Genomic DNA, 20093 nt, shown 5'->3' on the forward strand with positions numbered 1-20093 from the left:
CATTTTTTTATTGAAATACCACCACCACCACTACCACAACAGGCCACTGTCGAGTCTTGAAACATAAAATGAAAGTTGGAAGAGATTAAATGTAGAGAACCATTCCCATATAGAATGAGAAATTTTACTTTGAAGAGAAAAAATGGGGGAAAGGAACTATAGCACAGAAAAAGGAGTCATAGTAACTTAAAGGCTTTACTTGCCAAGTAATTCTCAGAACCATCCCATGTTTTAAAAACATTATCTTTTAACTTTAGAACAGTTTAAGATTTATAGAATCTAACTATTGTTTTTAGCTCCTTTTCATAAGGCAAAAAATCAGAAAAAAAGTGTGTGTGGTTTTTTTTAATGAACACAAGATTTCACTTAAGATTCTCATCAACATAGGGGCACCTGGGTGGCCCAGTCAGTTAAGCGTCTGCCTTTGGCTCAGGTCATGATCGCAGGGAGCCCAACATGGGGCTCCATCCCAGGACCCCAGGATCATGACCCGAGCTGAAGGCAGACACTTAACGGACTGAGCCACCCAGGCGCCCCAAATAAATAAAATCTTAAAAAACAAACAAAAAAAAGATTCTAGTCAACCTAAAAGTTACAAAGTTAAACACAAAAGTAACACATTTACTTCTTTACGTAACAGTAACGGCCACGTAAGCTAATGTTTTGAACAATCATTGTTACAATGTCCCATCCCAGAAAAATAAACAAAAACAATATACTTACATCTGGAATTCCTCTGGGAGTAGATATATTAAAACCTGGATAGTTTACCAATTTTGAGAGATCGTAGGTGACGCTTTTATTCTGTTGGGCTTCTCCAGCTTCCGCTTCCCCGTCAGCACCGTCTGTGAGAGACCATCAGAGCGTTTGTATTGCCGTATGTCAACATAATCCCTCTCCAGACCAAAAGCGGACTGCCAAGTGCTTATATTCACGGCAACAGAATCATTCTGAGAATGGCTTCAATTACAATTTTTCTGAATCATGAGATTAGAACTTTTTTTTTTTTTTTTTTTTTTTTTATTTGAAAGAGAGCGAGCCAGCGAGAGACGGAACAGAAGCAGGGGGAGTGGGAGAGGAAGCAGCAGACTCCCAGTGGAGCAGGGAGCCCAATGTGGGGCTCAATCCCAGCACCCTGGGATCACGTCCTTTGCCGAAGGCAGACACTTAACGACTGAGCCACCCAGGCGCCCCTAGATTAGAACTTTTAAACAATGAGGATACTTTAATAAAAATTAATGTTTAGAATCTTGGAAACCTGGGTTTGTCTGTGGGCTGCTTTAAAGTCTAGTCTGCACTGATCTGATGACTTGCCTGATGCTCTATTCCAATGCCTTTATTTTATTTAATGAACAAACAATTCTTACTATGTACCAGACACTGTTTTAAATGGTTTACAAGTATTAAGTCTCTTCATCTGCGTAACTACTTTAAGAGGTACACACTATTAAAACCACTTTACAGATGACGGAAGGGTATTTGGGAACCACTTTATTACTTTGAAAACTACTAAATAAATCATGCATTTATTTTGTCAGTCCGATGATATCTACATACATAAGGTAATCAAACAATTTGCGAGAAGCTTCTACTAAGGTAAGTATTCTAGCTAATAAGCTAAGAAGTAATGAAAGAACAAGGATATAACCATTTTGCAACATATCATTAACAGGTATAGCTAGGCAATGGTCATCAGTGACTGGTTCCATCACAGTAAACAGAGGGACAGAGGAACACACTAAAGCAACACACCATGGGGATGCAGCAGCAAAAACTTGAAAACTTGAAAGGACAAAATACAGTTTTGTTAAAAACAAGGAAGGGAATCTATATATTAAGAGATTTGAGAGACTCTCAAATCACCCACAACCTTTTGTCCAAAGAATCTCTAATCAAACTAAAAAAGAGGGAAAGACAAGACAACAGAAATGCGAGCACCACCTACAGAAAGTGGCATGAGTGATACCTGAACGTCAGCATGACTTGGGGAGATATTAAAAGGGCTGTCCTATAAATAGCTCTTCAGCACTAATTGAGAAGGGGTGGCTTGGTGAATTCTTAAAAATATTTATAATTACCAGGAGACTGGGTGGCTCAGTCGGTTAAGCACCTGCCTTAGTCCCAGGTCATGATCCTGGGGTCCTGGGACAGAGCCCCACATTGGGCTCCCTGCTCAGTGGGGAATCTGCTTCTCCCTCTGTGCCCCCCCCCCCCGCTCATGTTCTCTCTCATGTGCAAAAATAAATAAAAAAAATTTTAAAAATATATATTTTTTAATTACTTAAGTAACACACAGAAACATTCTCATTTTTGAAAGACTCAGAGCATCAGAGAGAAACTACCATCTCTAGTCCAATCTTCTTTCCTTCTCAAGGGGAACCACTGCTGAGTTTGCTGTATTGGTTAAAACTTTTAAAAAGTTTTTTTTAAAAAAAGTATTCTTACCATCTACCACATTGCAGGCACTGTGCTACGTGCTAGGGGATATACTGGTGAATAAAACAGGTATGGTTTTAGCAATTGTAAATCTTACACCATCTAGCTGGGAAAATAGAGAGAAATAGAACCAAGAAATATATATATATATATAAATTGTGATAGGGTATGAAGGAAACAAAGAGGGCTCAGTGATAAAGACTGGCAGGCCAATGAGGAAGAGATATATTTAAATAAGGTGGTCAGGGGTGCCTGGGTGGCTCAGTGGGTTAAGCATCCAAGTCTTGGATTTGGCTCAGGTACTGATCTCATGGCTCCCGAGACCTAGCCCCGCGTCAGGCTCCCTGCTCAGTGGGAGTCAGCTTGGACATTCTCTCCCTCTCCCCGTTCCCTACTCATGTGCACGCTCTCTCTCTCTCAAATAAATAAATCTTAAATAGATAAATAGGCAGATAAGGTGGTCAGGAAAGGCTTCTCTGAGTCTGAATCCTAAAATCTAAACAGTTCTCAGTTAACATCTTTTAAAAAAACATTTTACATAAATGTCCTCAGAAAAAACATGGAGCACTGTTTCATGCATGTGGGATTCTTTTTCTTTTCTTTTCTTTTCTTTTCTTTTCTTTTCTTTTCTTTTCTTTCTTTCCTTTTCTTTTCTTTCAAGGGAGGATGAATGGCGTCCGGGTAGGTTAGGCAGAAACAGTACTGCACCGGGATTTTGCCGTGTCAGCTCACACAGATTCACTCCACTCTTTAATAACTGCAGGGATTCCACAGCCCAGATCACCATCATTTATTTGGCCATTTTTCTTTAGGGCCTTAATGTTTTTAATTTTTCACAGTCATATTCAATGCTACAAAAATACGTATACATACTTTCCTCGTGCACACGTATGAATATTTTTCTAGAGCAGATACCTAAGAGAGGGGTTCTAGACCACAAGAGGGTTTATGTAACTATATTTCCAGGTCTCCTGGCACTGATGAATAGATTTGTTACCATTTCTTTCTTTTCTTTTTTTTTTAAGATTTTTATTTATTTGAGAGAGACAGAGCACAGAGGGAGAGTGGGAGGGAGAAGCAGACTCCCCATTGAGGGGCTTGATCCCAGGACCCCGAGATCACAACCTGAGCCAAAGGCAGACGCTTAACCAACTGAGCCACCCAGGCGCGCTTCTGTTACCATTTCTAAGGAAGGCAAGAGCTTATGAGGACTAGCTGGAGGTCTGGTGCTCTGGCCTACGTAGTCACTGAGCAGGTCCAGATAACATCTGATAATTCTCAATGAAGTTTTAGTTCCTTCCTTGTAAAACAAAGTAAACAACATCACGCTAGTTTTCAGTTAACTTAGCACACACCGAACAAGCCGGACATTCCTATCAGATACTACTGTAATTCTCTAACTAAGGGGAAAAAAAGGTAACATTTACGCTGACTTATCTAACTTAACATACTATACCTTTTCCATCATAGAGTGCAAGCCCTGAGTTCTCCAGTTCAGCCTCTTTGAGCCACCCGGGTGGGTATCCAAGCTGGCGCATTCGATATATGAAAGGCGGAAGGCTCTTGTCCGTCACACCCAGTGCGTCCTGAAGTTCCTCGCTAACGAAAAACAAAAGAGGGGAAAAAAAAATACAGTATTCTTGTTTGGATGAAAACACATACAGTCCCCAATGTTTTAAAACAATTGTGTGTCTTATGTTATACACAGTGACATGGTGAGATTCCAGGGAATGTTCCTGAACGAACTGATGCATATTCTCTAGAACGGTGCTGGAGCACATCTACACACCGACGTTTACCCTCAAGACGCAGAGAAGGTTCCAAGTACTGCTGACACAGAAACGACATTCTACGGAAAAATCAGAGAAGTACCTTATGACTCCTGGCTTGAATCTTCCAAATCTTTCTTCCACCTCTTCGGCATGGTATCGCTGCTGAAAATTCTGGCTGTTTGCCTCACCACAGGCATCCATATACTCTTTTCTCTTCTCACTTATTCGAGCAGCATTCCGCGGCTAGATCACAATGCATTTGAGAAAAATAGACACAAGTTCAGAAATTATTTCAGGACTAAATAAACATAAACACTCTGCTTTAGGTAAAGCAAACAGATTATTCCAGTTTTAATATATAATGAACAAGTATTAAAGAGTGGATATTTTAGAAAAATAAGCAAAAAGCAGCAGCACTTTAATTTCTTATTATTTTGGTATTATCTTAACATAAAATCAAGTTTTTAGAATAAACTCTAAAAAGCAACTCTCATGTTTCATTCATCTCAGTCACACAGCACTGTAATAATTCTTTTTTAAATCTAAGGTCTTAAAATTTAAGTACAAATCTGAAAAGGTTTCAAATTCAAGGACCAAAAGAAAGTTAACACAGCAAGTTTCTTTATCTCACACAACGCCATAAATGTGTGGAAAACATTAGAAAGTTCTAGTTCAAAGGTTTTGTTTTTTTTTTTATATGAGAAAAATTTACCATTGGGCAATCTTTCATTTGATGTTCTTCAGAACCACAATTGAAACAGTGAGGCTTTGGCCTATTTGGTCAAAAAACAAAGATGTGCATAACGTAAATGAAGATATAAAAGCAAATCAGTACAATTCTTTATGACAGCAAAGTGTATCAGAGAGACAAGGAAGCACGCAGATCACAGATTACTAATATCTGCAGTCATGAGTACACTTTCACCTCCTGTACTTAGCGATTTAAACAAACAGTACTTTTAACCAACTCTTTTAACCAAGGACCCTTATGTTCCTGACTGATCTGTCACCTCTGGGTTTTGTCAGCGGTTAATAATAGAAGAACCGAGGCAAACAGATTCTATTTCCTTTAGGTAACTTGGGAGGGGGCAGGTTATAATAAGACAGCAATCAAACTCTTAGCAACAACGACAGCTTTCCACCCACCCGAGCATATTAGGTGTGAACCAATGAATTCCAATAAACAGATGACTGATTTAAACATATTAAATGTCTACATATTAAAATTCTAGCTTAATCTGTAATTTATTTATAGTAAGCCAGCGGTGAAGAATAGTAATTTTTCAAGCTAAAAGAGTTTATGGTTTTGGTTTAAAAAAGTCTTAAAAGGAAGAAGAAAACAAAACAACTCCCCACACAAACCTTTTTGCCTTTACTTGTATTTCTTGCCCTTCTAGAGAAACAATGTGGCTGAAGACTTGCTGGTACCTTTAGTGAATTTTATTAAGGAATAGTTATCATAGTCTGCAAAATTTGGTAAATATTTTTAAAGGTGAACTTAATGGCAAGATGCATAAAAGATCTTCATTCACTATGTAGGATACTTGGGTATTTCCCATCCTTCGGTAAGCTGAGGGTTTTCATTTAGTAGCGGTTGCCCCAATTTATCAAGGCAAAAATTAGTAAAATACAGGACACTTCCTACAACCTGCAGAAAACAAGTCAAAAAATATTGCTATTTAAGCAGAAAAAAAAAGACATTAAATTATGTAAGACTATGATTAATTGTTTTAACAATTTAATTTTGGAGGAAATTCTTAGAAGACATAATCAACTCCCTAGTTAAAGGAGCCAGATTTTGAGGTGTAAGCAAGAGCTGCTTCTTTAAACGCCCCTGTGTCTCCCAGATCGGACTTCCCCTCTCAGGACATCGTTACCATCAGCTGCATTCTCCTCAGACTTTAAAAATAAAAACTTTGACTCTCACGTTTCCCTCCAATTCCCCATCTCTTTGCTTCCCTTGGCAGCAAGACAATTCAGAAAAGTCGTCTGAGTTTACTATTTCCACCCTCCTCCCATTCCCTTTTCTTTTCTTTTCCCTCTGATTCTGGGGGAAATTTTCACACAGAGAAGTTGAAAAAATGGTACAGTGAACACCCAGCTACTTCCTGTCCACCTAGATCCAACAACTGTTGCTATCTTCCACGCGGGTGTGCGCACGCACACACACACACACGCACATGCTCATACACACTTATTTTTCACTTCGCTGTTGGAAGAAAGTAAGCCATCGCCATCAACTTAGTCTAAGCCGTTATTTTATCTCGCCTGAGATAAACACAGTAACTCCTACCCGGTTTCCAGCTTCCACACATAACCAGCTACAGACTATTTTCATGACCCTTCACCCCTGAACACTTCAGAATGGGTCTTCTGAGGATAAGAACATTCTTCTACAAGCTACAATACCACTGTCACACCTAAGAAAATTAATAAATCCTTAATATCATCTATATCCAATCTATACTGTTTTCCCAACTGCCCCCAAAATGCCTTTTTCCCCCCTAAGCCAGGATTTAAGGTTCATCTGTTGCATTTGCATGTTAAGTAATTTTATAGTCTCTTTTAATCTGGAATAGTCCCCCACTCTTTTTTCCTTTCCTTAGATGGCCCTGCCATTCCCTCTTGAACATCTCCAGGAAGGCTTCTGTTTCTTTCATGGCACTAAGCTCCCCAATGAATGAGCCCCCCACAGCTCCGTCTTTGTCTCAAACTATGAGCAACAACTGACAGAGGCGATTCCTCCCCTCCTTCCTCAGAGAAACACTTCTTTTGGCTTCTAGGACACCATGCTCTACCCTGCTGACCAGTCCTCCTCCTCTCTCCATCTTCTGTGAGACTCGGTCCCAGTCCTCCTCTCTACCTGCACTCTCGAGGTGATTTATCCAGACCCACGATATGAAGGATGATGATATGCTGACAACGCCCACATACCCAGTTCTGCCTCCTAAATTCCAATCTTGTATATTCAAGTGCCAACTGACAGCTCTCCTGGACACTAACAGGAATCTCAAATTCACCTACTTAAAACTGAACTGGATTCCCATTCCCCTCCAAACCCGCTCCTCCCGCCAGTTTTTCCCATCACAGAGAAGGCAAGGACATTCTTCCAGCTGCTCACGCCAAATACCTGAGTCATTCGGACTACTCTCTCACTTTCGTGTTCTACACATCCGACTCATCAACACACTTGATCAGTTTTATTTTCAAGGTATATCCAGGTTCGAACCACTTCTCCCCTCCACCACTGGCTCTCTAGACTAACCTGCGATCTTCCCTGAGATCCTACAGTAAGTTTCTCACTGGCTTCCAGCTTCCACATGCAAACCAGCTACAGAGTCTCCTCCACAGAGAAGCCAGTTCTTTTAAAAATTCAAGTCGTATCATGTCACATTTCTACTTAAAAGCCTCCAATGACATCTCATCTCACTCAGTAAAACCCAAAGCCTTTACCATGGCTTATAAGGCAACATAAAGATCTAGAGCTTATGTTCCAGGGTCAGAAGGCCTGGATTCAAACCCTGGCTTTGTTCCTGACTAGCTAAGGGACGAATGGCAAGTTACTTAACTTTCCAAGTCTGTTTCTGCCCACCTGAAAGGAGAATAATAATAGTACCTTCATGAGCAGTAACTGTAAAGAGCTTACAACAGCACTTGATACATAGTGAACAACTCTAAGTGTCTGCTCCTGCCCCAGGGCTTTCCACTCACTTTTTCTACCGCCTGGAGTACTCTTCACTCAAACTGCAATGCCGCTCGCTCCCTCAATTGATCCAGGGCTCGGCTAGGAGAGGCTGTCACCATCTACTCACCATACAAGCCAAATGCCCCATGGCTACCCTCTAACTCCTTATGCTGATTTATTTTCTTTAGAGCTCTGCCTCCCCCCACTAGAATGTAATTCAACTAGAGCAGAGACTTTGACCTTCTTTTTCATTGCTGTATCTCTGGAATCCAAAAGGGTACCTGGCACAAGGGAGCATTTGGTAAATATTTATTACTCTTTATTAAAGGACTAAATGAATAATACATAAAATTCCTACTTTCCAGGCAGGTACCACTCTAAACCCCAGAACCTCAGAGTTAGATGGGACATGAAAAATTATATAGTTCAAATTCTTTTTTTAAAGAACCTCGACAGCATTTCAGTCTTTGACTTTTTACAGTGACATGGAATTTTCTTTTTTTTTCCCATGAGACCTACCACTTCATTTTCACATCTCAGATAGAAATCTGCACTAAAAGTTGACTTGCAATGTGCCTGTTTGTACTCTATCCAGTCACTGGTCCTGGTTCTGCCACCTGGCATTACAGAGTGATTTAAAATGACACCTTTTGCAACTAACAGCCTTTATTACATTTGCAGAGATGTGATACCCTCTGTCAATCTCTTCAGCAATGCTGGGGGCTCTTCATCACCCCAGCAGCCCCACGTCTTCAAGACTGTGGTCTATCAATGGGGCACAATACTCCCTAAACATGAAAACTAGTCTGCCTTGAACGGAATCCAGGATTACATCATGTTCTTAAAAAAAAAACTCTAAGTCGCAAAATCACACCACTCCACTGCACTGACACAGTGAGATTCCACATAGGTACAGAAAGGCCTAAATGTAGGCTCATCCCTGTTATGCTGCTTCTATTTTTCACCCACCATTGGAGCTTGTCAACATTTTTCATCTCCTATCTGCCATCTGGTACATTAGTTACTTATCCATCCCCTCGGCTGCAGCCGTCTGTAAGTGCAACATGCACGCGTGCCACGTCGTCATCCACGTTAAGGGCAGCGAAAGGAGGTTTGTCAGGACAAAAATAAAGTCCTCCGAAGTATGTCCATTGTGTATGCAGTAGTTATTAAAAAGCAAACTATACGAATTAGAGGCTGAAGTCTACCCTATTGTTTATAACGAATTTCATGAAAGGATGGGGATCATTTGAGGCCACCTGGCTATACCACCTTATCATCTCAATGCCACCCCAATGACACAGGATAGGAAACACGTTATCTGCAGAATTCGAAACTAAAATGTCCACACTTACACTAAAAGCTTCCTTGTTGTTTTTAATGGCACAGGATTCTTCTACTTTGTGGTCCTCTTCCAGCACAACACTGGATGGCTAACGCAAAGAAAAACAAGGGTTACAGAAAGTCACCAGTGTTTAACAACCTCGCATTTCAAGTATTAGAAATTTACATACACCCCTTTATTTTCTAATACACGCCACTAAGGTATATCAAGTTTTTGATTCATTGTTGTCATCATCAGGGTAAATTTGGAAGCTAGAAATGTTTACGAAATAAATTTCACAAGCAGGAAAATTTAAAAATTTTATAAAAGATACAGAAGAGAGCACCTTCTGAAGCCTTAGTATACACTATGCTTCCGTGTTAGCGAATACTAATTCATGCATTAAATTTAATGAATTAAATAGTTAAACTCTCAATGCTTAAACTGGCAAAGCAGACTTTATCTTGAAGTCAGATAACTAGAAAGATTAAAAAATATGTGATTCTACATTACTAGTTAATATGGATAATATAACTCTCAATAGACCTCACACTATAAAATTTTGAAGTGCTCCCTGAATCAAAATTAGGTAATATTAAAGTATGGTTTTTATTGTTAAATGTGTTTTGTTTCTTGAATCTTTAAAAATTGCTTATGATGCATGAAAACTAAACATGATGAAAATTTAATTAATCAGAACACACTGTTCTCCAACCTAAGGATAAACAGCTAACAATCCTTATTTGAAGGACTCTACTTACCTTAATTTGAAATTTAAAAAACAGGCCTGAAATCACAATTCTGATTTTTTAAAATATAAATTCATGCTCTAATAGTCACATAGTGAAATTTCTCAGATTTCTTTGGGCATACTATTGATTTTTTCCCAACAAGGAGAAGGGGAAAAAAAGGATGGCACGCAAGCCTGTTGGTTTTAGAGAAAAAGAATTCATCTTTTATAAACTCCAGAAACACAATTTTTTTTTTTCTGGCTTAAAATTAATTTTCTGCCCCAAACCATGTGTCCACATGAGGAAATGGGGGAAAAAAGGACTAATTCTGAGTGAAGCCAGGTCTGAAAACAACTCCCCTCAGAGAAGGAGCCACGAAGCACAAGAACCCCTTGAGGCTGCACTGATCAGACCAGTGAAGGATGCCCAGCTGAAGGATGGGAGGTGAACAGACAATCTTAACAATCTTGGGTTTTTTTGTTTTAAGTTGTAGTTGACATACAATGTTACATTAGTTTCAAGTGTAGGACACAGTGGTTCCACTTAATCACTTTCATTTTGATACCAAGAGGCTTCCTGTGGCCTAATAATTGGCAATGAAGAGCATAACCTATTAAAGTCTCCTACGTTTGAAATACCTGGGGCAAAAGATTAAAGGAAGTCTTTTCCACATCATTTTTCTGCTGTTCCTCAAATCTTTTTACTAAATTTGATACAAATTCCTCTATTTCTTGATGATATTGCCTGCATGAGAGGAGGACACAACAGTTAGAACCCAGAGTAAACACTGAATAAACTGAAATCTTACGCATTATTAGAAGACGTCAGGAGTAAATTCTGTTCTCTTGTTTCTCAGAGGTTTATCAAATCACTGACTATAATACTCAGGAACCTATTTCTTAGGAAAAAATATACATTGTTGCCGAGTTAACAAAATGATTACGAAAATCTAACTCAGTGTTTGGCATGTAACAGTGGCAAACATTTGTGCTGAGAATAGACGGATTTTATTTATAAATTTTACATATTTAAATTCTGAATACATAATCCACGTAAAACATGGTTCAAAATCCAAAAGTGTGAACGGGTTACGTAATGAAAAGCTTCCTTCCTGGCTGTGCAACACAAACACAACCCAGCCATTCTTCCTTATCTTCCTCCCAGAGACTCCCTACGCACATCTATGGAAACTCCTATATAAATGTTAAACTGGAACAAAATAAAACCAAAATGTGACAGAAACCTAAAATGAAGTAGCCCAACTACGGAGGTCTACTTTCTCCAGCTTTCCAGGTCAAGAACCGCATTCATCGTATTTTCGTTAACACTCAGTTCAGGCGGTGCCGAAGGAGACCAGGTTAGGCTGCAGGGGCGCAGCCAACTCGCTCTTCACCAGACTTGATCTTCCAGGTCTCTTTAGCTCTGACATCCTAAGACTTCTGCAGGCAAAATGGCAGATATACGGTGCAGAAATGCGGCTGCCACGAGCTAGAGTAGACGCTGATTCAAATCCGATGGTGACAACAATGCTAGTGCCCAGCTGTGCCCAGCACCTTGCTACTGCCACACGCACCATCCGGCGTCCCCAGGCCTCAGAGCCTCGGGTTCCACCTGGGCTGAGAGAAAGTAGGTAATGGGCCTGCCACGCAGCTAACACTCTATATATGGGTCCTGTTACCTTCTTTACCTTGCGTAGCACCTGAGATAACAATAGATTCAGTGAGCCAAGAGAGGGGCAGCCAACTGCCTGAAATGTCTATGACCATGCTCCGAGGCAGGGACAGGGCAAAGCCTCAAACCATTTCAGGACATTCTAGCAAGGAATGCACTGAGTCGCCCTAGGCCCAAGCATGCTGGAAGGCTTGCAAAGGTCTAATTCTCACACACACACAAAATCATGTGGGTAAGCTTTGAAGACAGCAAGCAGGGTAAACTCAGTTACCTGATTTTGGGGGAGAACCGACTAACATTACCTACTGTTGCGGTGGCGGCTGTTATGTTTATGAGAGGCTATTACAGGTGCTCATTTAGCTACCTAAGAAGTAGTTATTCTTAGTATCCTGTTTTCCAGTGAGGAAACTGATATGCAGATAGGTTTGTGACCTGCCCAGATTCACATACGTAGAAAGTATGGGCCCAGATTCAAATTCAGGTTTATAGACGCTAATGTCCTTGATCTTAATCATGATTCTCTAAATTTTAAGTAAAAGAATAAAGATGGAATAAGGACAAATGAAAACCGCATACTTATAGAAGACATTGTTTCATAAACACATTAACTCATTTACGTAGAAAAGGGAAAATTACTTACTTTGAAATAACATTGTTCATAAATAGAATCTGTAATAAAGGTCCATCTAACTTAGTATTGTTCACCAATATTCCACTAAAACAGAAGTTAAAACATATTCTTAGAATATATTGAAGTAAAACTCATAAATGTTTGTATAAACACATAACTCTTGTAATTACTAAGTACCAAAGATCATAGAATAGTTTACAAATAAGATTAAGAACCAACAAGAACTCGTTTTCTCAAAAAAAAATCTAAGTTTTCATGAAATTTTACCTACTTTAATGGTTTTACAGAGGTATCCCTTACCTATTTCTAAAAATATTTCACAAAAAACTTAAAACTATAGTTAATCTTTCAGTTTTCAACCAAAAAAATTCCTTATCTAATGGCTAGTTTCTTTACCGACTGGGGGAAGGGAGGGTCTGGATAAACCAGCAGGTTACAACAATATATTTCTAAAAGAATCAGAGTAAATTTAGATTAGGAATATATAGGAAAATGAAACACTTTAAATGGACAGCCTCTTAGAGGCCACTGCACATTTCACTATTTCAAATCCCAGATACTAAAGCAGAGATATAAAAAGTATATTGTTGGGGCGCCTGGGTGGTTCAGTTGGTTAAATGTCTGTCTTCGGCTCAGGTCATGATCCCAGGGTCCTGGGACTGAGCCACACATTGGGCTCCCTGCTCTGCGGGGAGCCTGCTTCTCCCTCTGCCTGCTGCTCCCCTTGCTTGTGTGCTCTGTCAAATGAATAAATAAAATCTTTAAAAAAAAAAAAAAAGTATATTGTTCCTGGATTTGATTTTCAAATACTGCCAAAAAAGAAAAAAAAAAAAGTATAGGACGCCTGGGTGGCACAGTGGTTCGGCGTCTGCCTCCGGCTCGGGTCGTGATCCCGGGTTCTTGGGATTGAGCCCCGCATCGGGCTCCTTGCTCAGTAGGGAGCCTGCTTCTCCTTTGGACTGCCGCTCCCTCTGCTTGTTCTCTGACAAATAAATAAATAAAATCTTTAAAAACGAAAAAAAAAAAAAAAAGTAGAATGTGGCCCCCCAAACTGTACAATATCCTGGTGGGAACCTGGACCAGCTGAGTCTTAGATTCCTCCCCTCCCCATCTGCCTCCTATTCCTTTCCCTGCACAGGAGGTGAAATCAGGCAGTCTGTATTTGGAATTGCTCGCATCAAGAAACAAAAGTAAAATACGGAGACCTTCAGAAATTTGTTTGAATTTGCACAAACTTCTCTTTTTAAAAAGACATGATGTTCTGGGGCACCTGGGTGGCTCAGTCAGTTAAGCATCCAAGGCTTGATTTCAGGTCACTATTTCAGGGCAATGGGATCGGCCCCTTGTCGGGCTCCATGCTGAGCGCAGAGTCGGCCTGAGATTCTCTCCCTCCTTCTCCCTCTGCTCCTCCCCTCAAACTCACTCTCAAGTGCATGCTCTCTCTCTCCCTCAAATGAATAAATAAAATCTTTAAAAAAAACCCACATGATTTCGGGGGGGGGGGGCTGGGTGGGATAGTTGGTTAAGCGACCAACTCTTGGTTTTGGCTCAGGTCATGATCTCAGGGTTCCGGGAATCAAGCCTAGCGAAGGGCTAGGCACTGAGTCACTCAGTGTGGAATCTGCTTAGGACTTTCTTTGCCCCTCCCTCCTGCGCGCAAGCGCGCGCGCTCTCTCACTCACTCGCTAAAATAAATAAATCTTAAAAAAAAAATACATGATGTTTTTAAAAACCACATGCAATTGTATGGTCCTTAACTAGAGTCCAATTTGAGCAATCACCTATAAAGACATTCAGTTGGGGAAATCTGAATCTGGACTGAGCTGCTGGGAATGTTTTTAAGAAAATCATGCCAGTTATTGTGATAGTAGTCTTGTGATTACGCACGACAAAGTCTTGTTTTTAAAAAAGTTACATGCTGAGGGGCACCTGGGTGGCTCATTCGTTAAGCGTCTGCCTTTGGCTCAGGGCGTGATCCCAGGCATTCCGGGATCAAGCCCCCATCAGGCTCCTCCGCTGGAAGCCTGCTTCTTCCTCTCCCACTCCCCCTGCTGTGTTCCCTCTCTCGCTGGCTGTCTCTATCTCTGTCAAATAAATAAATAAAATCTTTAAAAAAAAAAAAAAGTTACATGCTGAGGGGTGCCTGGGTCAGGCGTTAAGTGTCTGCCTTCGGTTCAGGTCATGATCCCAGTGTCCTGGGATCAAGTCCCACATCAGGCTCCCTGCTCTGCTGGGAGCCTGCTTCTTCCTCTCCCACTCCCCCTGCTTGTGTCCCCTCTCTCACTGGCTGGCTGTCAAATGAATAAATTAAAAAAAAAATTTTTTTTTTAAGTTACATGCTGAAATATTTAGGGTAAAATGTGCATATGGGATGAAAAGGAAATATGGCAAAATATTAACTGTTAAATTTAACTGATGAAAATGTGTATTAATTGTACTATTCATTTTCCATAGATTTGAAATTTTTCATAATATAAAATTAAAAATGCTTATTGGACAAAAAGGAAAGAACTTCTGATCATGACAGTTCCAAAAGTAAGGATTAAACCAAGAGGCTGGGCGTACAAATTTTACCTATATAATTTTATTTCTTTTTGTTTCTAAATCTTCTGTACAATGCTTTATCAGTCTGACAACATGAAGAGCACTAATTCTAAAAAGAAAAATTTTATTTATTCCTTTTTTAGGATACTAATGCCTACTCATGTACTGGTAAAGCCTATGACGCTATCATTCAAATTCGAGTGATTATAACTCCTCTGTAATGGAGTATTTGTTTAAATTATCAACTCTATTAGGAAGTGTGCTTATCTAGTATCTTTAAATATCAAAAAATTATGATTTTTGAGGAATCCCAGTTATATTCAATACATTTAATATCTAACCACAAATGAGTTTAGATCCACAAAGTGTGCTCACATAGAGGAAGAAAGGTAGGGCATGAAAAGGTTTCCAAAATACACCTAAATTCTGAAATTTTAAACCTTTAGTCACCGGTGTAGCTGGTTACTTCAGCTGGTACCAGAGACAAAAAAGTGCATGTGACACTGGATCACGGCCCCCCAAAATCTGCAAGCTTGATAATACCATTCCACATAATAAGTTTATACTTCGACAAATATTTCAGATTTAGTGGTCTGTTAAATAAATTTGTATTAAAAGATTAAAAGTCAGATGTCTGAATGCAAATCTACTCACTGTACTTTCTTTAAAAGCACACTAATTTCTCTTTCCCTAAAATGAAATTTCGAATCATTTCTATTTAGGAACACATTTTAACTGTGTAAATAAATCTACACCAAGAGTAATAACTATAATCTTAATTCTAACTTCCCAGAAATGTTTGTGGAGTAAGAACAGCTAGGTTGGCAACTTGCCTGTTCTGAACATTAAGTCAAAATTTTCTGGATATGTTTCACAAATATTTTTACCCAGTTAGTTTAAAAGTTATTCAGATATACAACATCATGATTCAACATTTGTATATGTTGTGAAATGATCACCACAATAAATCTAGTTAACATCCCCAGCAAAATAATAAATTAAAAGTTTAATGATAGTTATGAGAATTCAAATTTTACCACCAGAAATTAAAAATAAAGGATCATTACTGATTTCTTCAGATAACGTTGAACAAATAAAAACAATACAAAAGTCCTACTCTTTTTACAAAGAAATTATAGCTAAATATAAAATATTAATAAAGGACAACAATGGTGTAATTGCATATCTCATACCTTGGTCGAGTCAGAATGTTCAATTTTCTTTTAAGTTCTTGATGTTATTACTTGTTAAGGAATATAAGCCCTCATAAACAGAATCATAAATATCATAAAATTCAACTACTCACTCTTACTTTCGGTGTCTGAGTATTATAAACTGTAAAAAGACCTAAAAATATTTTGAAGATGACACACTTAACTGAGCTTCTGTTTTGTTGCAGGGCTAGGCATTTAAACCTAAAAATTAAAAGTTTTCTCACCTCTTCCAACACAGATATTCTAAGACAGGGTCACGTAGTTCAAAAGAGACTAACAGACTCAACCAAAAGTGTTATTCAAACAACAGTACCCCATCAAAACTCAAACAGCAATTCATTTAAGAAAGAGCAGCATGGGGGCGCCTGGGTGGATCAGCTGGTTAAGCATCTGACTCTTGAATTCAGCTCAGGTCATGATCTCAGGGTCATGAGAGGGAGCCCCAAGGGGCTCCCTATGATCGTGGAGCCTGCTTGAGGTTCTCTCTCCCTCTCCTTCTGCCCACCCTTCCTGCCCCTGCTCATGCATGCTCTCCCCCTCAAAAATAAATAAATAAATAAATAAAACGAAAAGAAAAATAAAGAGCAGCATGATAAGTGATAAAGTAAATACAGTAAAACAAACTTAATGACCAAGAATCTAGGATAGAATCTATGGATGTTCACCGTACAATCTTTAAACTTTTCTGTATTTTGAAATTTTACATATTAAAATGTAAAGGAAAACTGCATCCTGAATAAAAAACAGACTTCAAAAACCTTTAAAGATGATTCAGGGTTTCATTTTAAACGGAAAAACTATCTGAACCGAAATCATCTGCATATAGTTAAAAAAAAAAAAAACCCAAACACCTCTAAGAATGTAAATAACCATACTAACAAATCTTGCTACAGAGGCTGTAATCATGTAACTAAGCCAAACGGAAACTTATTTGGCGCGTTTTTTCCTAAAGCTCTGCAACGGAAGGTATTTCAAGTCCAACCACTTTAAAATGAATCCCCAATTTCAATCAGGCAATTAACCATTTCTCTCCGCATGCCTCAAATCCTTAAACTCCCAACTCCCACATCCTAAAACCACTGGCTCCTGCCCCGCTATAAAAAACAGACCTAACCTAAGGTCTGACTATCTGGCTACCATCTCCTAACAGATAGAACTATAACATGACTACATCAACTTAAGCTTGGCTGCAAAGAAATGAGATAGGATAAGGACTTCAGGGAGGAGGAGAGGAAGTGGTGACCAGCCTACGACCAGTCTGAAATAATCCTAAACACCAGCCCCAGCTTGGGGGGCGCCGAGGAGCGAGTGTCCAAGACAAGGATCCCCGGAGGAGAGAGGTGTGCGCCCGGGCCCCGGGGCAGCTTACGCAAGCCGAACACGCGATTCTCCGCCCGCCTGCGGGGCGAGAGAGAGACATTACTCGGAATTCTGGCCCTCCTGGAATTTCCGCCCGCGCCCTCCCAGACATGCCGCCCACCGCACGCCGGTGACCGGGCCCAAGCGAGCGGGAAGGATATTCTCGGCGCGGAGCTGCTCGATGGTTTCCTCGCACTCCCGAAGCCGCTCCCGCAGCTCCGCGTCGCCGGCCCCGTTCTCGTCCTCCTCGTCGCCGTCGTCGTCCTTGAAGCGGGTGTGAACGGGCTTCGGAATCGACTCCTCTGGGTGGTCAAAAGCCTCGAACAACTCTAGGTCGCCAAAATCCACCTCCGCCGCCATCTTGGGCTTGGGAAAGATTCGAGAAGAGGCGGAGCTGGCCGCCGGGCCGGGGGCGAAGGTTGTAGGGCGGCACCGCTCGCTCCGGCTTGGGTCGGGTTAAGCCACCCGGTAGGGTTTTCTCCAGACGCAGGCCGCCGAAGCTGCACAAGGGGCGGGCCAGTCCCAAGAGACTACAATTCCCAGAATGCAATGGCGTCTCTCGGAGCCACTTCCGAGATTGCTCGGGAGCATGGCATGCTGGGACATGTGGTTTCTAAGTGACTGTTAACTCATTGTTTGCATTGCATACTGGGATTGGTCCCTTTTAAACATTCAGGAAGCCTGACTAGATCAGAATGTGTTAAAACAATATATATTGTCCCTTTGATGCATCTAAGGCTGAAAAATCAGAGCATGACGCATGTCTTATCACAGATTCTAGTGTGCGTGCTAAATTGCAACAAGAGAATAAGGAGCACTAGTTTTGTCACAGATTACCTTTGTGATCTTGGACAAGCTACTTCAGTTTATTGAGCTTGTTGCATTTTTTTTTTCATGAAAAACTGGCTAAATCAGACCGTTTTAGATTTGTCTGTTGCGGGTTTCGGTGGTTTCTCTCATGCAATCATTCATTCATCAAATAACATTTATTTACCACGTTCAACATACCAATCACTGTTCCAGAGCTCGAGGATGCAAGAGAGAGCAAAAAGCTAAGTTCCTGCTCTGGTGGATCCTACAGGTTAGCAAAAGCAACAAACAACAACAAAATAACCCTAATGCTCTAGCTCTTGGGTCCAGGTGGATGTTGATGGGTATCCATCATATTAAAAAAATATATGTGAACTAAAAACACAACAGGTTATGGTTATGTAACAATTTACTTTGACAGAATCTGTGGGAATCAGTGAACTGAGGTTTGAACTGAAACATGAAGTGTTAGGAAGGCAAAGTTGGTGGTGACAGTATGGCAGACGGATTTAAGAGCATCTTCCTTGGAAGAAATCTGCATGTGAAATGAAAAGAGAGTGGAGCATGATGAGACTGGTACTCACAGACCAAGTTAGGGATCCTCTCTCCATCCCCAAAATTGGGAAGTTATTTCAACATTTTAAACAGGTGGTGTGTTCGTGACCCACACATTTTCGTTTTGGTAAGATGGTCTTGATTGTGTGATAGAAACATTATTGAAAATCCAGCAAAAGTAAAATTCTGAGTCTAGCAGATTGATAGGTTTTTGTAGTCGAACAAATAAATGTTTGGATTAGGGTAGTGGAAATAGTGGTTAAGAGTTGATGTTTAGAAGTAGAAAATATCTAGAAGATAAAATTTGAAGCAACAGCTAATTGGAGGGCTGGATACAGGAAATGAGAGAAAATGGGTCATGAATATTTCTCAGGATTCTGACTTAAGAAACTTTGAATAGGGGCATCTGCCTTTGGCTCAAGTCATGGGTCCTGGGATCCAGATCTGCGTCAGGCTCCCTGCTCAGCGGGGAGCCTGCTTCTCCCTCTCCCTCTGCTTGTGCTCTGTGTCAAACAAAATCTTTATATATATATGAAAAAGTGGTTGCATAAACGATCAATAGATGTGGACCAGGTTTGGTAGCAACGAGGGAAGTTATGTGGTACCTTGAGGCAATTTTATCCTGAGGCAAGAGGGAAGCAATTGGACTGGTAAAAGAAATTTTTTGAAGCATTTTTGTTAGACATTGATAGATTTTTTTTTTTCTTAAAGATTTTATTTAGAGAGAGAGCAGGAGCAGGGGGCAAGGTAGGCAGAGGGAGAGGGAGAGAATCTCAAGCAGACTCCACGCTGAGCGTGGAGACCAACGTGGGGCTTGATCTCACGACCCTGAGATCATGACCCGACATGAAACCAAGAGTGGGACATTCAACTGACTGAGCCACCTAGGCCCCCCCCCCCCACACATTGATATATTGAAGGTAAAATCTGAGCCCCAGTTGAGAGGTTTACTAGGCAGCTCAATCTTTCGGTAAAGCTCCGAGAAAAAGCCTAAACTAAAGGTTGACATTTGGCTGGCCCACATTTTTAAGGATGTTAAATATAATTACGGTAAAGGGTAATGGCATAATGAAGAATACAGAGTGAGAAAAATCCACGATTGAGTCTTGAGACACTCAAAGGGCTGGGACTGAGGATGAGACAACTACAGAAATTCCTGGTGAATGGCCAGCGAGAGAACGAGTGGGTCCAACAGAAACTGTGTGTGTGTGTATGTATATACACATGTTATATGTATATATACATATACATAATATATAAAAGTATATATATTTTTTATTTTTATGTAATCTCTACACCCAACATAGGGCTCAAACTTACAACCCCGAGATCAAGAGTCGTATGCTCTGCCGACTGAGCCA

General features: G+C 40.3%; 1 protein-coding gene and 1 non-coding gene across 4 annotated transcripts in view; both read right to left on the reverse strand.

Annotated features, from left to right (window-relative positions):
- ZCCHC8 (zinc finger CCHC-type containing 8) overlaps positions 1-17832 on the reverse strand; it is a 28785-nt gene extending 10953 nt beyond the window's left edge. The window contains exons 1-11 of one of the 3 annotated variants that reach the window (XM_008688846.2): positions 17529-17832; positions 15988-16030; positions 12260-12334; positions 10587-10692; positions 9249-9326; positions 5753-5856; positions 5571-5636; positions 4921-4981; positions 4309-4451; positions 3893-4035; positions 724-845 (exon numbers count right to left, since the gene is read on the reverse strand). In XM_008688846.2, the coding sequence (XP_008687068.1) occupies positions 724-845; positions 3893-4035; positions 4309-4451; positions 4921-4981; positions 5571-5636; positions 5753-5856; positions 9249-9326; positions 10587-10692; positions 12260-12334; positions 15988-16030; positions 17529-17727 (1140 nt within the window). In that variant the 5' untranslated portion in view covers positions 17728-17832. Of the gene's footprint in view, positions 1-723; positions 846-3892; positions 4036-4308; positions 4452-4920; positions 4982-5570; positions 5637-5752; positions 5857-9248; positions 9327-10586; positions 10693-12259; positions 12335-15987; positions 16031-17528 lie in introns of those variants that run through there. The other 2 variants (XM_008688847.2, XM_040619985.1) reach the window with 2 other exon arrangements.
- LOC121100072 lies at positions 11690-11816 on the reverse strand. Its single transcript, XR_005831802.1, has one exon. It is a non-coding gene; the product is annotated as a small nucleolar RNA SNORA9 (small nucleolar RNA).
- Positions 17833-20093: the final 2261 nt, after the last annotated feature.

Source organism: Ursus maritimus, unplaced genomic scaffold, assembly GCF_017311325.1.
Source record: "Ursus maritimus isolate PB19 unplaced genomic scaffold, ASM1731132v1 scaffold_33, whole genome shotgun sequence".
Classification (NCBI taxonomy): domain Eukaryota; kingdom Metazoa; phylum Chordata; class Mammalia; order Carnivora; family Ursidae; genus Ursus; species Ursus maritimus.